This window comes from Panthera pardus, unplaced genomic scaffold, assembly GCF_024362965.1.
Source record: "Panthera pardus isolate Hobbes unplaced genomic scaffold, ASM2436296v1 HiC_scaffold_6, whole genome shotgun sequence".
Taxonomy (NCBI): Eukaryota; Metazoa; Chordata; class Mammalia; order Carnivora; family Felidae; genus Panthera; species Panthera pardus.
Window position 1 is genome coordinate 51,759,210 of NW_026526991.1, and position 15,784 is coordinate 51,774,993.

The following is a 15,784-nucleotide window of genomic DNA, read 5'->3' on the forward strand; positions in this document are numbered from 1 at the left end:
TTCCTTTGGATGGTTCATCAAAACACACCTTTATCTGAAGCCATCATTTTGTTTTTATTTTAGAGAGAACGTGAGCAGGGGAGAGGGGCAGAGGGAGAAAGAATCTTAAGCAGGCTCAGCACAGAGCCCCACGCGGGCCTCAAGCCCACAACCCTGGGTTCATGACCTGAGCCGAAATCAAGTCTGACCCTCAACTGACTGAGCCACCCACAGGCGCCCCACACCATCATTTTCTACTATAGTATTTTCACTTATAAAAAAGCTATGGTACTTGGAATGTTTCCCCCTCACCAATGGGTGCAGCCTCGCTATTTCACCAACGCCTCTAGGGGGCAGTGTAGCAGAAAAAAAAACACTTGCCTCGGCGGGCATGGAGGTCTGCACACAGAGCATATTACCCGGTCACCATTGCTGACCACCAACCACTCACCATCCCACCATACCGTGTAAGACAGTCATGCTGGCCAAAAAACACAAATACCTTTAATGTTAACAGTGGTCTGTTTCAAGGACAGGAGACCTAAAGGCAGGAATTGAGGGTAAAGGGAGAGGATTTCTAAGGAACTGATGATAGCCCTCCCATTTGGTCGTGGCCACAGGCTGCCCACCTTATGTCAATTCTTTGTTCACATGCTTTATATGCGTTTGTGTTTTGTTTTTTTTGTGAGAGAGCGAGAACGCATGCACGTAAGCCAAGAAGAGGCAGAGAGAGACGGAGAGAGAGAGTCCCAAGCAGGCTCTGATGCCAGGCTCGAACTCACAAATCATGAGATCCTGACGGGAGCCGAAATCAAGAGTCAGACACTTAACCAACTCAGTCACCCAAGTGCCCCTTATACACTTTTGAGTGGATGTACGTTTCACAATTAAAATGTGCTGTATGGGCAGACACTCGGCTGGGGTTATTTTCCCCAGAGGATAAGACAAAGGAAACAACCCCTGGGGGAACAAATGTGCCCCACTCAAACCCAGTAAATCATTGCATTCCCGTATGGTCCTCACATATCTGCAGAAGTTCACCCCACCCCCGTGACCTTCTTTCACCTGGCATATTACGAGCCATAAATAAAAACACACGAACAAACATCAACAACTTCGACTTTTAATAATGGAAACAATTTGCCATTCCAGAAACAACTGTAGGGAAGAAAAATCTTCCCTATAAAAATAAACTCATCAAAATTATAAATATTATAACTTTTTACTTCTGCGATTTAAAATGCTCCCCTGCAATACTACGCCCTTCATTTAACAACATTCCTGTACCATCACATACTGAAGAGAAAACAGTATTACAGCAAAGCTTAGTTTAATTTAACGTAAGAATTTGTACAATGATTTTTTAAAATCTTTGGCCTTAGTGGCCTTTCTTCTTTCGCCCATGAAAAACGCTGCTGCGGTAACCAGTGTTTGGGAGAGAACATCAGTATTCAAAGAACTGTGTACTGACAGAATTTCAATACAGCAACTTTTCCAAATTGCAAATTGTAGTGCACACGACAATGAGCGAGGTTCCGGGTACTACGGAGGAGGATGTCTATTTTAGACAATCTAGTTCAAGTAAAAAAAAAAAAAAAAAAAGTTGTTGTTTTTTTTTTTTTCCTTCACAGATAGCCATCAGCTACTACTTTAGGTTCTAACAGTGTCTTCATCAGAGAAACAAAAGCTTCACAAAATATAAGCTTACTGGATGGGCGAATAGAAGACCAGGTGGTTGATAACAGTACGCTCAAACCCAAGCCACAGTCTTGAATAGTAAAACCAGTATAAAAATCACGAAGGCATTCCCTGAACAAAAAAGGTAAAGTATTAGATGACAATGTCACTAAAACCTCATCGAGGCACTAAAAAGAAGTTACATGCAAAATTAAACAAGTTGTGCCATACATATTTTATAGCTAGTTCTACTTCCCCACCCCACCCCCCAACTCTCCTTAAAAAGCTTAGGAAGATACGATTGTCGCAGTAACGTGTGTGGCACGGCATGACCGCCACTTACACCTGCCTCCAACAAGATGGGTGTGCTCTGAAAAGTCAGAAGTGCTACACCAAGAGGGGAACAGAAATGCTGCGATAAAAGGCACAGTTCACGTAAGAGGCAAAGAAATGAAGCACCTTGGAATTTCAAAAAGAATCCATTAGGTGTCACCAAAGTGTGGACAATTCCTTGGGAATTTATAAACAAAACACATCTAGACTAAAATAGACCACAAGGCCCCTCTAGAACCAAAGCACACCTTTCCCATTGTTTTCAGATTGCTGAAAAAAGAATGGGGTTATTTTACCTGCTTTCAGGAAGGCTCCTATTGCACATGCCTTTCTTTGGTTGGGAGGAACATGCACGTTTGTGAAAGCATTTCCAGAAAGAACCCCTCTTGTGTGATCAGCTGCGGGGCGGTGGGGTGGGGGGGGGGGGAGGGTCCCTCCCTTTCTCGCCACCCTCCTCCCTACAGCCAAGTAGTCCTAGGGTCTATACAATCCATATCCCGATTCTACCTTATGTCAGAACAGACTGTAAGAGGAAGGGGGAAGGAAAAGAGGGGAGACGGAGAAGGAGGAAGGAAGGGAGGGGAAGGGGAGGAAAAGGGGAAAACTGGGGAAAAGAGGGGAGCGATTGTCACAAAAGTATGCTTCTGCGAGCTCTCTACCTGACAAGCCGCTCCCTACCCAGACTCCTTTTCAATCCAGAAAACAGCTGGGGGGCGGGGGGTGGGGGTGGGGGGAGGACCACAACATAACAGAGTTAGCAAACGGTCATTGTCCCACCACCCTGAGAAGAGAGCATTGGGACCGTCCACAGGGAGGGCAGCCCCAGCGGCATGACTCCTGTATGTATGGGTCTGCGAGGTCCACCTGCCGGAATGTTCTGCTCAGCTGCAGACTTCCCAGGTCCCTCCTTTTGGTCTAGCTGCTACTTTCTTTGGCTCTGTTCCCATATTTTTCTCACCAGGTAATCAAGCAATACTACAATGGGTTTAACATCTCAAAACCGAATGCGTCCACCTCATCAGCAAATACACCTTTCTCCCCTACCATCAACGCCTCACCCAAACCACATTCCTGCAGAGCTCCCCAACTTCCACTGTCGCCTTCTTGCAAACTTGCTCTTCACTTCCTTTGTCAAACTCCTACGAAACCCTTCACAAAGTCCTCAGAGTTCCTAGCTTCCTGTGCCTTACAGTTCACATGGATTGCTTTCTCTGACATTTAAAAACAAAACACAAACAAAAAACAAACAAAAAACAAAAAAAAAACAGGTAGTTTCAACACAGGACAAGTGTTCAGATAGATTCCTTGTTAAGCCTTTAAAAAATCATTTGCACATCCTTCAGCTTAACAGCATCATCACATAATTAAAGTAACTAAAGGAAAGTAAGGACTTAAAAACAAAAACAAAAACCCCAGAGTCCATGCTTCAAAGCAGTCTGGATGGCTCCAGATGAGACTACAGATTCACAGCTTGCCGAGAGGTAACACCGCAGTGCCGTAACAGAACAAGCTTGCAGAATCCCTTACAGAAGATGCCTAAGGTGCGGGACGCTGCGTGACCAGGTTTTGGGAACTAGATCTAGCGATCGAAGAGGGAAGACCCTAGCGTCACGGGGCAAGAAGACAGCCCTCCGACGAGAGAGACCCCTGCGCCGGTTTGTACACAGGTCCTGCGCCTTTCCTTCCCGAGCGGCAGGGAACCCGGTGCCTTAATCGGGTTTCCACACCTCACTGAGGGCTTCTTCCAGCTTGTGTCTGTAGGCTGCGTAGCGCCTCTTCAGGCTCTGCAGCTGCTCATCTTCCTCCTTGTCCAAGATTCGCAAGAAATTCTGTAGTTCTGGAAGGCTGAAGGCTTCCCACTGTGAAAGGACACAAAAGAAAAATGCCAGGTGTTGAAGTCAGAACTCGGGAATGCTGGCCCAGAGCAGGCGGGGGTGTGGCTGCCCCTCCTACTCCAGCCAGCGTTTCGAAAGGCCTGTTTTACAAGGTTACAAGGTTTTTAAGGCTGTCTTACGCAGCCCTCCCACGGAATGCGGCCCCTGCCCTCCAGATGGCAGCCAGGCCAACCCCCGCACTCTCACCCCGCGTCCTTCCCTCTTCCCACTGGCCTCCACAAGGGCTCCCACAAGAGCCAAAGTGCTCTAGACACTTTCACTGCTGATTTGGCCCCTCTTCCTCTGACCCCAGAGGCTCCCCTACCCGCCCCCTCTCCCTGGAGTCACCACTGTCACTGCCTTCTTCCTCACCTCCCACAATCTTACCGGGGCCTAAAGCAGCTGTCCAATTGGCCTGCTTTTCTCTACCTTTACTGCCCCTGATTTATCCGCCATCCTTTTCTCCATTCCTGGGAGAGCCTCGCCCATGTCCTTCTTACTCTGGTCTTAGGTTCCCCACTCTGTTCCCCCAACAGTGAGCCTCAATCCTCTGTAAGACGCAAATCTAGGCCTCACCCTGCCCTGCTAGAATCATTCGGTGGCTTCCCCTGGTTGCTCTTGCTAAGTCTGAAAGACTCTAACCCCTCTAGCACCCTCCGCACCCCCTCCCCACCCCACCCCGCCATGCTGTGGCCCTCACCCATAACATTAGCCTCCGTGGCTGTGCACATGTTCTCCACTCTGCCTGGCGAACTCAACTCAACCTTCAAGCCTCAGCTTAAATGCCACTTCCTCTAAGAAGTCTTCCATAATTTCCTCCCTCCCTTCCCACCCAGAACTACATCCCTTAGAAGCTCTCACTGAGCAATGGCAGCCACGATCACAAAAGATTTAAAAGTTATGACCATTATTTGCTGAGTACCTCCCTCACCTACACTTTACCTACACTGCAGCTGCTGCACCTCTCACTATTTGAGGTTTGTCTCTTGCCCTCGAGTCTCTGAGTTGTTTCCCCAACAGCACCTGGTACCTAGCAGGCACAAAATAAACACCGGTGGGGTTTAAATTTTGTTTTAACTAAAGCAGTCAAGAAAGGTACTTGGCATCACGGGGGAGTTTTTGTTTGTTTGCTTTTCGACACATCCTCCCCTCCCAAAAGGGGACCCTGGGTCTTCTGCTGAGAGTCACTGCCTCCGTCAGGAACAATTTCCGATGGGGACCTCCCAGGAGTGTGGGGAGGAAAAAGACTGGAGATAACCTAATACAAGTGGAACAGATGGAACAGAAGGAATAAAACCGCCAAGTGGGCACATGGTAGAAGGCTTTTTGGAGAGGAATTCTGACCTGGTTATTAAAGAGAATAAGAAACATGGAGTAGGAGAACAAAACTTTCTACATTAGAATACGCCATTAATTAAAACAGCACTGTCAGGGAAAATGGGGGGCGGGGAGGGCGCCTGGGTGGCTCAGTGAGTTAAACGTCTGACTCTCAATTTCGGCTCAGGTCATGATCTCACCGTTGGGAGATGAAGCCCAGCATCCGACTCGGTGCTGAGAGGTAGAGCCTGCTTGGGATTCTCTCTCTCCCTCTCTCTGACCCTCTCCCTCACTTGCACTTTCTCTCTCTAAAATAGATAAAATGGAAAAAAAAATTCCTTAATAAAATAAAACTGGGGCACCTGGGTGGCTCAGCTGGTTAAGCGTCCGACTTGAACTCACAAACTGTGAGATCGTGTCTGAGCTGAAGTCCTGCATCAGGCTCTCTGCTGACAGACCAGAGTCCACTTTGGATCCTCTGTCTCCCTCGATCTCTACCCCTCTCCCACTCGTGTGTACGCTCTCTCAGTCTCTCTCTCTCTCTCTCTCTCCCCCAAAAATAAATATTTTTTTACATTAATAAATAAAAATAAATAAAATAAAATCTTTCTCCCTGTCTCTCTGTTCCTCCCCCGCTCACACTTTCTCTCTCAAAATAAATTTAAACAGTAAAAAATAAATACATCTGGGCACCTGGGTGGCTCAGTCGGTTAAGTGTCCGACTTCGGCTCAGGTCGTGATCTCGCGGTGCGTGAGTTCGAGCCCCACATCAGGCTCTGTGCTGATGGCTCAGAGCCTGGAGACTGTTTTGGATTCTGTGTCTCCCTCTCTCTCTGACCCTCCCCTGTTCATGCTCTGTCTCTCTCTGTCTCAAAAATAAATAAACGTTAAAAAAAAATTTTTTTTAATAAATACATCTTTAAAAATAAAAAATTAAAATTAAAAAAAAAGCACTGTCTTCCTAAAACCCCCCAAATAAACTTCCAATTTAGACATATGAACATAATTTACAAAGCATGTTTACATACATTTTTAATTTGTGACTCAAAGCCACCTTTTAAAATCTTTAGTCCCACTCTACAGATTTTAAAACTGAGGACTGAAAAGACTGGAAGATTTACCCAAGGTCATGCTCCCAATCTAACAAGAGGAACAGTAGGAAGCTGAGACTTGGTTTCCTTTCCTTTTTTAAATTTTTTTTTAATGTTTATTTATTTTGGAGAGAGAGAGAGAGAGAGAGAGAGAGCGAGCTCACGAGCAGGGAAGGGCAGCAAATGAGGGAGACACAGAACCCAAAGCTCTGAGCAGTCAGCACAGAGCCTGATGTGGGACTTGAACTCAAGAACCGTGAGATCATGACCTGAGCTGAAGTCAGACACTTAACTGACTGAGCCACCCAGGCACCCCACTGGTTTCCTAACTTTTAACCTGGAAACTATTCTCATTGTATCACATGATGTTCTACATGGATAACATTTCCTGTTCTAGACAGAAGACGGAGACCCAGGCCTTGAAGATTTACTCAAGCATCATTTTAAACCTGACATTTGATCTAGAAAAATGGTATAAAGTGCTTTTTCCTTCAACAGAACTGGCCTAAATTCAATCCTCCCTGGAGAGAAAATGGCAAATGATGCATATACCAACATAATTTCTAAATCATTCTGGCAAGAGGAAAAAAAGATTCTAGAAAGTTAAAGGTCTTTCATGGTAAAGAGATTCCATTTCCTTTTATTTCTCTTTAAATGAATAAGCCTGCAGATGTTTGTTAGTAGCAAACATATGGAGAGTGTCGACTTTCATAGTTTAACTGGATTGGGGCAATTTGGAGGTAGAAGGGGTGATAAGCGCTCTTTAGGTGGGAGGCAGCTTTCTTTCTTACTCTCCTCCCACCTCTGAAAACTACACACCAAGAGAATGGATGTTGTAAAAAAAAATTATATTGTAAGCTAACTTCGGGTCTGTTTCTGAAAACTGAAAAACACAGGGACGCCTAGGTGGCTCAGTCAGTTAAGTGTCTGACTCTTGCTTTCAGCTCAGGTCATGCTCTCTCTCGGTTTGTAGGATCAAGGCACACGTCAGGCTCCACAATGATAGCATGGAGCCTGCTTGGGATTCTCTCTCTCCCTCTCTCTCCCCATCCCCACCCTCTCTCATTTGGAGAGAAAGAGAAAGAAAGAGAAAGAGAAAGAGAGAGAAAGAGAGAGAAAGAGAGAGAGAGAGAGAGAGAGAAAGAAAGAAAGAAAGACAGACAGACAAAGAAAGAAGGAAAGAAAGAAAAAGGAAAGAAAAAAAGAAAGAATGAAAGAACAAAAGACAAAGAAAGAAAGAGAAAGAAAAAGAGAGAGAGAAAGAGAGAAAGCACGTTAAAACACACACACACACACACACACACACACACACACACACACCACACAGAAAGGTATCGTCCACAGACCAGCTCTCCCCCCTCCCAAGAGGTACAGCCAGACACTCACGCGCGCACACACACATTCTCTCCCTTTGTCCCCCTCCCAAGTGGATAAAAAGTCACTCCACTACAGCAGTAAAACAGGATCGGCTGCTCCGTACGGTTTAAAGCAAGAATGAACAACTACTCACCTCTCCGATTTCGTGCTCACGAAGAACAAAACTAAGGGTGTCTGTCCTGGGCCCAGCCACCAAACGCAGGTAGAGCGGATGTTCCCGGTCTGAGAGCTTACAGGCGTAGACTGGGTGAGGAGACAAGCGGCATGTGACAGAGTACTGAACCGTCCCCCGGACCATACGCCCTGCTTACCAGCCCCTCCTCCAGATCAACACAACAGCCCATGTCACCCAGCCACCAAGTCACCGTCCTCCTCCTCTTGTGACCAGAAACAGCCTATAGTGGAATGAAATCTACACTATTTCCACCGTATGGACAGCTGCACAATATACGCTGCGCCTTGATCAAAAAGGAAATAACTCTCGGGGCACCTGGGTGGCTCAGTCGGTTAAGCGTCCGACTTCGATGGTCCCTGAGTTCGAGCCCCGCGTCAGGCTCTGGGCTGATGGCTCGGAGCCTGGAGCCTGCTTCGGATTCTGTGTCTCCCTCTCTCTCTGCCCCTCCCCCGTTCATGCTCTGTCCCTCTCTGTCTCAAAAATAAATAAACGTTGAAGGAAAAAAAAAAAAAAGGAAATAACTGTCCAGAATGAATTTAAATGGGTCTTAGTTAGTCCCCAAATGGGCTTACAATTCATTCTGCTCCTCCTTTCAAAACGCATCTGCAACCCCTTTCAGAAACCATAAAAATAATACACCATCCAAAGAACACAAAATTGGAGCACTAGGAGCAAATCTGTCTACAGATTTAGAATTTTAGCAGCTGCAAATAAACCGGGCGGTCAGGATGCAAGCTCTGGTGACTTCAGGAGCACAGCTGTATGTGTCTCCTCCCACACACTCACCCCCCCACCCTCCCCCGAGGGTACCAGCACTGCCTGCAACGCTGGAAGATTTCGCCAGCCATCAGGGTACTATCTCAACAGGCCGCTATCACACTATTACTGTCCGTGTGTGCCACTCCAGTCCAGGTGGGCAGGCACAGCAGCTGGCAGGATAAAATGCCATCTGAGCTCTTTTACGTTATTTTGGCACTTCTGGAAAAAACTGCATCGCAGGTCCTGATTTCCCTGTGGACGGAAACCCCCACAACTCTGAGCCTGGGGCCTCTTGAGGGTAGGCAGGAATCTTGGCCTGCCCCTCTTCGTATTCTGCAGGTGGCCTGTACTCAAAACAGAGCATGCACACCTAGCAACTAGCTGGGTTCCATCCCCATGCAACTGAAGGGCAGTTCTCTCATGTCAGGTTAGTGTATTTTCCTCCATGGCTCTGCTGGAGGCTTTACCCCCCAAAAGCACAGTTTAAGTAGCTGATCACCCACACATAGGTACCATTTGCAAACGAGCTCTTGATGAATCACTGGATCACAGTGGTATCGATTTCTGCTTGAGTACTCGACTACTGTGTGTTCAGTTTCACGCAGTTCTTTAATATTCTCTTTCTATCCACCGAACGTGGGTATTAAGTTCAGACAGGCAGACCCCAGATCGGAATGTCATTCATCCAGCGGATTGGCCTCTGGAGAGCTACGTACCAAAATGCCCCAGCGTCAAGGCCAGTGTGGCAAGCTAAAGAAACTGAAGAACTCACGGCTGTGCCACTCCAGGCTGAGATGTTCAGGCACACGTGTGCCTCCCACCCTCAAAGTCTCTGAGGACGCAGGTCCCCCCACACCACTCCATGTTCGGATGCACATCAAATGTGGGATGTGCTAATGAAGCCTTCAAGCACAGAGGCATTCCTTTTCATCCTGAAGAGCATCAAAATCAAAGCGGGAAACAAAAAAAAAAAAAAAAAAAAAAAAAAAAAAAACCCTCAAAGCTACCCCCCCCCCCCCCCATCCCGTGCACACATCACAAACTCCTCCACAAAGGCCCATCACATGTGGCTGCCTCGGGGTTCCTCAGACCCCCAACTAGCCTTCTCAAAAATACGGAAAGCCAGCAAACATCAGGTGTGAGCCACGATCACCACAGCTTCCAGAACCCACCCCAGGGCTCTGACACCACCGAGGTACAGACACCCAGCAGTGTCCTTTCTGCAAATGAGGACAGAGACCTAAAAGCAGAGACCTTTTCATCTCACGCACGGCAGCATACCTTGGTCTTCCCTGTGACAACGCTTATAAAGTGCAAACTTGGCAGGGCTCTCGGTCACGAGAAACTTCTTGAGCAGGGCCTCGATCACTTCCCCCACGGTGTTCGTGCTGCTGATGTGAAGCGTGTTCGTACAGCCATTGCTACTGGGAGCAAGCTTTCCAAGGCTCGGAGAAGTCTGTGGGGGTCTGCAGAGTTCCATCTGGACTTTAATGAAGCCAGTGTAAATCCCATTTGAGTTCTGAAGCCAGAAGAGAAGCACACACTTAGTTGTGCTGACTGCGGCATTCGGCATGGCATTCGAGGGAAGCACCCCAGCAAAACAAGAGAAAGAATGTCTCGCCTTCCTTCTCTTGGTCTTTGTTTTTCCTGCTCTGTGGCAGAACTTCAGTAAAGATCACCCCTGAGGGAATGATCTCAGAGGGAGGGAACACCCCCAACAAAGTGCTTCCAGAGCAAGGTCTGTAGGGCAGATGTGGGACAGAAGCCTCCCCCTGCTTTGGAGACCCGAAGCGCCCGGAGCTACATGTGAAAGGTCAGGGCCCGTTGGAGAGGTTACAATCCCCTGGGGCAGTGGCCAGCCAAATCCCAAGACGCCTTCACACATGGGGGCCTCCGTCCATCCGCAGCTGATGGCCAGCTATTACACAGAAAAGGAAGGTCACTGGGGGGCTGGGAGACACCCAAGTAACCTGGAGTGGTCAATGAACAACCTATTTCATTCCCAGTGGCTTTATGGTATGTCCTCGATGACCGATCTCACTCAAACTTTTGTACACAACACATATGCCATATACAGCGTGGGGTACACGATGATGTGATCCCGGCACCTCAAGCGACAAGATGTGCAAAACAGCCCGAAGGTACGATGTGAACTACAGAGTTTGTAAGGACTTGTCTTTCTGGTCTGACTTGTACCTCCGTCTACATACTATTTCCTAACAGTTTTACTGAGGTATAATTTTTATTACCCCCCCCCCAAAAAAAAAAATCACACATATTTATACAGACAACTTGTTGAGTTTAGCGTTTAACCGAGAGCAGAATTACTATTTCTTGGTTGCCAAAAATAGTAATAACGGTCTGGGCTTCACTTTTTCTTTTACAGCGGGTATATTTAGAAAAAGTTTATTCTAACGTTTTATTAAAACAAATCTTCAGGTGTTATATCGATAAATGAGACAGTTAAAGTCAAACATTAAAAATCTCCTTTTTGGTCCATATATTTCTTCCTTTCCACAAGGTCAACTTACAATGCCAATTCGTGTGTTCATTCCTTGGAAAGTATTATACGACACTTAAAATTTCTATCTATGAAACGAATGGAAACCTGCATGTTTTAATCTCCATGGTGGGAAGGGAAGAAGAAACCATGGCAAGTGGACTATTTCTCCTCTGATGAAAAATGCATTTGAAAAAAGAAATGTGAGCATTGGAATGACGAAGCTGGGATCGTCTGTCCCACCCCCCCTTCTGGGGGAGTCCGCCGGGGAGGGGTTCTTTATCACAAAGGCTTGGATTTAAAGGCTCCTCCCCAAAGGTCAGAGAGCTCAGTAGGGCCTGTCCTAAACGGGTCAGCCTAGTCTTTGCTCAACTGTCAAGTTCACGGTCAACAGACTGACAGGCCGAAGTCCAAGGGCCCTGGAAACCGGCAAAGGGATGGCAGGTGCCTCAAGGAAAGTCACCAAATGCGAGGACGAGGCACAGATGCCAGTCCAGTCTGTAGGCACATGAATACTGTGGCTTTGTTGCTGGCTCTCCTTGTACTGTCACTAAGCCCTGGGCCTCCTTCCTCCTAAACCCTCACCCCCGCTGAGCATCAGCGTTCGGTACCACACTGTTGAAGCCCGAAACGGCAACGTGTAGGACGTGAGCACGACCTCCCTCATCTTCCACAACAACCAGCTGAGAGAAATCTTAGCTCAAGTATATTCTGAGCCACGGGCACGAAATCCTTTTGCTGACACTTCCAAACTTATCTGCACAAGATAAAACTTATCTAAAGCCTTATTAGAATCTGAGTCACCACCTGTATGTGAAACAGACAGTGGTTATACTCAACGCTAAACATCCTTTGGGGGGGGGGGGGGTCACAAAAACATTTACAATAAAACTGTAAAGTGTTCACCAATGTTCACCTACTTCAACATAGAACTTTACTTTGAAAGCTGCGGAAACACTCCACCTTACCGTCCTGCACACCTTGGCCATTCAACCTCTGCAAACGCTACTCGGAGATTTTAAAACACATAGACTGTAGTCCCAACAATTTACATTCATTTGTCTTTCGACCCGTGCCAACATGGACAGTACTGTGGGTGCTTACCAAGGTCATCTTCAACTTGTCGGTGACTGCTAAGTTGTATTTGTGAACTTTCTCTTTGATTTCCTCTTTGCTGAGGTAATTGTGGGTTTCCTTCTCTTTCTCCACATCCTAGAAGGAAAACAAGCCGTGCCACACATGAACAATCATAGAAAAAATGCAGGTAAGGCAGGACTCTTTATACAGTCCCCACAAGAACTCTGGGGCACTTCACCTCGAAACACACGCGCAGACATGAGCACACATACACCCTCTCGCTGTCAAACTCTCAGGGTCATCCACCGAATATGGTTCTCCTTCCTTCAGACGACCACCTTCCTGAGGGCTACAACTAATTTGTCAGCAGCTAATGGCAACGCTTCATTAATTATTATTTTGTGAAACCGCCTTTGCTAAATTTCCCTTCTGCACAGACACCATTCTCTCAGAGTGCCTGTAGGATTGGCTATTTCCATTTATTGTATTTTTTTGAGAGAGAGCGCACACGCACAAGCAGGGGAAACGGGCAGCAGGATGGAGAGACTCTCAAGCAGGCTCCATGCTCAGCGTGGAGCCTGACACGGGCTCGAACCCACAATTCTGGGATCACGACCTGAAGCGAAATCAAGAGTCAGCCGGCTCAGCCTCAACCGAGACACCCAGGTGCCCCAGGCTATTTCCATTTTAAACAATATTTAAAGACACAAACCAAAAGCTCCTCATTAGCAAATTCTACGAACTTTACGGTCTTTACAGCTTTATGCCATATTTATAAGCAAAAAGTATGGTAATTAATCATGTTAACTGGCACTAACCAATGACCTAATTACACACAACTACCACAGGGTAATTGATCTTCCAAACACATTGTCATGTCAAGATACAAGTAGCCAGATTTCCCCTACTCACCCACTCGCAACCCATCCAGTCTCGACTCCGGCTTGGACTGTCCACACTGTGGACGGGATGATAGTAAACCCTCTTTCCACTGAAGAATTCAATAACGGTTTCTCGTCTAAAGAGCTCAAGCAGTGCGTGATATGATGTAATGGCTAGATGCAATCACAGACGGCCAGACTTCAGTGTGCTGTGACCCCCAAGAAGCCAAGCATACAACACACCTGGCTTGTGTTGCATTTAATTCTCCCAACAACCTAACCAAGTAGACATTATTATTCCGGCTTCCAAAGGAAGTCAAGTTCTAAGTAAATTCACCTGCCAATAGAAACTTAGCGGTTCTGTGGCAGTGACAGAACTTCCCTGAAGCCTGGTTCCAAAGCCTACCAACCCTCAGTAACTCCAAATCCTGAGATCCCTCGGGAAGTGTGTGGTTTGTCCGGGGACACCTCAACTAGTTAAGAGATCAAATTTAATTTTAACCCAGGTTCTCTATGTTGCTTCCACTAACAAGAATAGGGGGGCGCCTGGGTGGTTCAGTCCGTTAAGCGTCAGACTTCAGCTCAGGTCATGATCTCACGGTGCATGACTTTGAGCCCTGCATCAGGCTCTCTGCTGTCAGCACAGAACCCAGTTCGGATCCTCTGTCTCCCTCTGCACTCCCCCCAACCCCCCCACCCCCATGCACTTGCCCATGCTCACTCTCTCTCAAAAAATAAGTAAACATTTAAAAAAAAAAAAAAAAAAGGAGTAAAAAAATAAAAAAATAACTTTACAGAAGCTTCAATGACTATTTCTAAGGAAATTCAAAACATATATTGTAACTCTCGGCTTGGCCCTGCTCTTTCCAATCCACAATTAGCTGGCCATGGGCCATAGCTGAAAAAAGATCCTGAGTCTTTGTGTCGACTTTGATTTTTCAGTACAGACTGTCCAAAGACTCTTCAGAGCAAATACTAAACAGTGAACCTAAGGGATTTCCACTTCCTAACGAGTGAGATGTGGCACTGGCAGAGCTAGAGGGTGCTGTGAAAAGCGTGCCCAATTCCAGCGAGACGGGGGGCTCTGGTCCAGAGTCTCTCACCAACTAATCCCGTGCCCTCCGCTCATTGACCTGAAGCCACTCCCTCATTTCCTAGGAAATAAAGGGACCAGAGTGAATCATCTCAACGGTGCTTCTTGACCCTAACAGGACAACTTTGCAAAAATCTGACACTGCTCTCACTGGTGGGACCTATGGGGCAAAATGGTTCCATTTGAGGAATCAAGGCAACCAAAGACCCACCATTAAAAATGTACAAAGTAGCTAACTACACAAATATCGTAGCGTACGTCCACCCTAGGGGCTTACCACCTAAATAAGAGAAGGGGGAAACGGAGTGATTAAGAGCAAAGAGCAAGGTCAAGTCCATTTAGAATTTAGTGAGTTTTTTTTGTTTTTTTTTTTTTTTTTTTAAGAATCTGTGTGATTTTTTTTTTTAAGATTTTTTTTAAGTTTATTTATTTGGGGGGCGGGGAAGGGCTGCAAGAGAGAGAAAGAAAGAGAGAGAGAGAGAGAGAGAGAGAGAGAGAGAATATCCCAAGCAGGCTCCACGTTGTCAGCACAGAGCCCAACACAGGGATCAAACCCACTAAATGTGAGGTCATGACCTGAGCCAAAACCAAGAGTTGCTCAACTGACTGAGCCACCCAGGCTTTCCACACCCAACACGGGGCTCAAATTCACAACCCCAAGATCAAAAGTAGTATGCTCTACTGACTGAGCCAGCCAAGCGCCCCTAGTGAGTTCTTAACTGTCCCTAGGCCACCTCATGTCAGCATTCCCAGCAGCGTGAGGAAAACCGAAGGCGCTAGCTGGCCTGCAAACAGAAACTCACCCCGGCTTGCCCACAAAAGCATAGCTGAGACATACTTGTGCAACAGCTATCCTTCCTTCTCGGAGATTAAAAACCAAGGAAACTGTAAGCAACGATAACAGAAAAGAGTTGGGCCCAAGGACCTCCACGATCCTTTCAAGGCAAAACATCTTGTTATTAAAAGATTAACTGGAAAGTAAATCCCAGAGAAGCAGCTAAACCCTAGAAGGCTGGGACCCTGAGTTTTTTACTGAGATATAATGGACATATAACACTATTTGTTTTAGGTGTACATCATAAGGATTTGACATACGTATATACTTCAAACCAATTAGCCCCAGTTTAGTTAACATGCATCATCACTTCACATCATTAGGATTTTTTGTTTCCTGTAAGAACGGTTAAGATCTACGCCATATTTTTAAGTCAACTGACATAGCAATTGCCCACAAAGGCCACAGACCAAGGCCTGCTCACTGAGCAAATATTTACTGAGCTCCTGCTGTGTGCCAAGCGCTCGCCTGGGCGTGGGGACGTCAGGCACCACACCTCCACCCTCATGGCACTTATTGTCCAGCGAAGCCCGAGTCTCAGTGAAGAATGTCAAGGAAAAAAAGCTTCTGAAATGATAAAAGCAACGCTCTGAGTGGAGTGTAGAAGCAGGGGGAAAGGAACAGAAGTCACGAGCTCAGGCTGTGGAGTGAAGGACACTGGTTCCTGTTAGTATCAGAATGGGAGGAAGTCTCTAGAGCTGGAAAACTTCCAAATTGTTATCCCTTTAAGACACCCCCACCCCCGCCTTCCTCTCACACAGGGAAGGATCCCCCTGCCCTTCCTCCAAATACAATGCCTTTGGGAAGACGGCCTTA

At 46.7% G+C, this 15,784-nt stretch overlaps 1 protein-coding gene across 1 annotated transcript in view; it reads right to left on the reverse strand.

The window, feature by feature from the left end:
- Positions 1-1,088: 1,088 nt before the first annotated feature.
- RASSF3 (Ras association domain family member 3) overlaps positions 1,089-15,784 on the reverse strand; it is a 73,339-nt gene continuing 58,643 nt past the window's right edge. Inside the window, exons 2-5 of the mRNA XM_019455005.2 lie at positions 12,187-12,294; positions 9,864-10,101; positions 7,782-7,891; positions 1,089-3,848 (exon numbers count right to left, since the gene is read on the reverse strand). Coding sequence (XP_019310550.1) covers positions 3,699-3,848; positions 7,782-7,891; positions 9,864-10,101; positions 12,187-12,294 — 606 coding nt within the window. The 3' untranslated portion in view covers positions 1,089-3,698. The remainder of the gene's footprint in view (positions 3,849-7,781; positions 7,892-9,863; positions 10,102-12,186; positions 12,295-15,784) is intronic.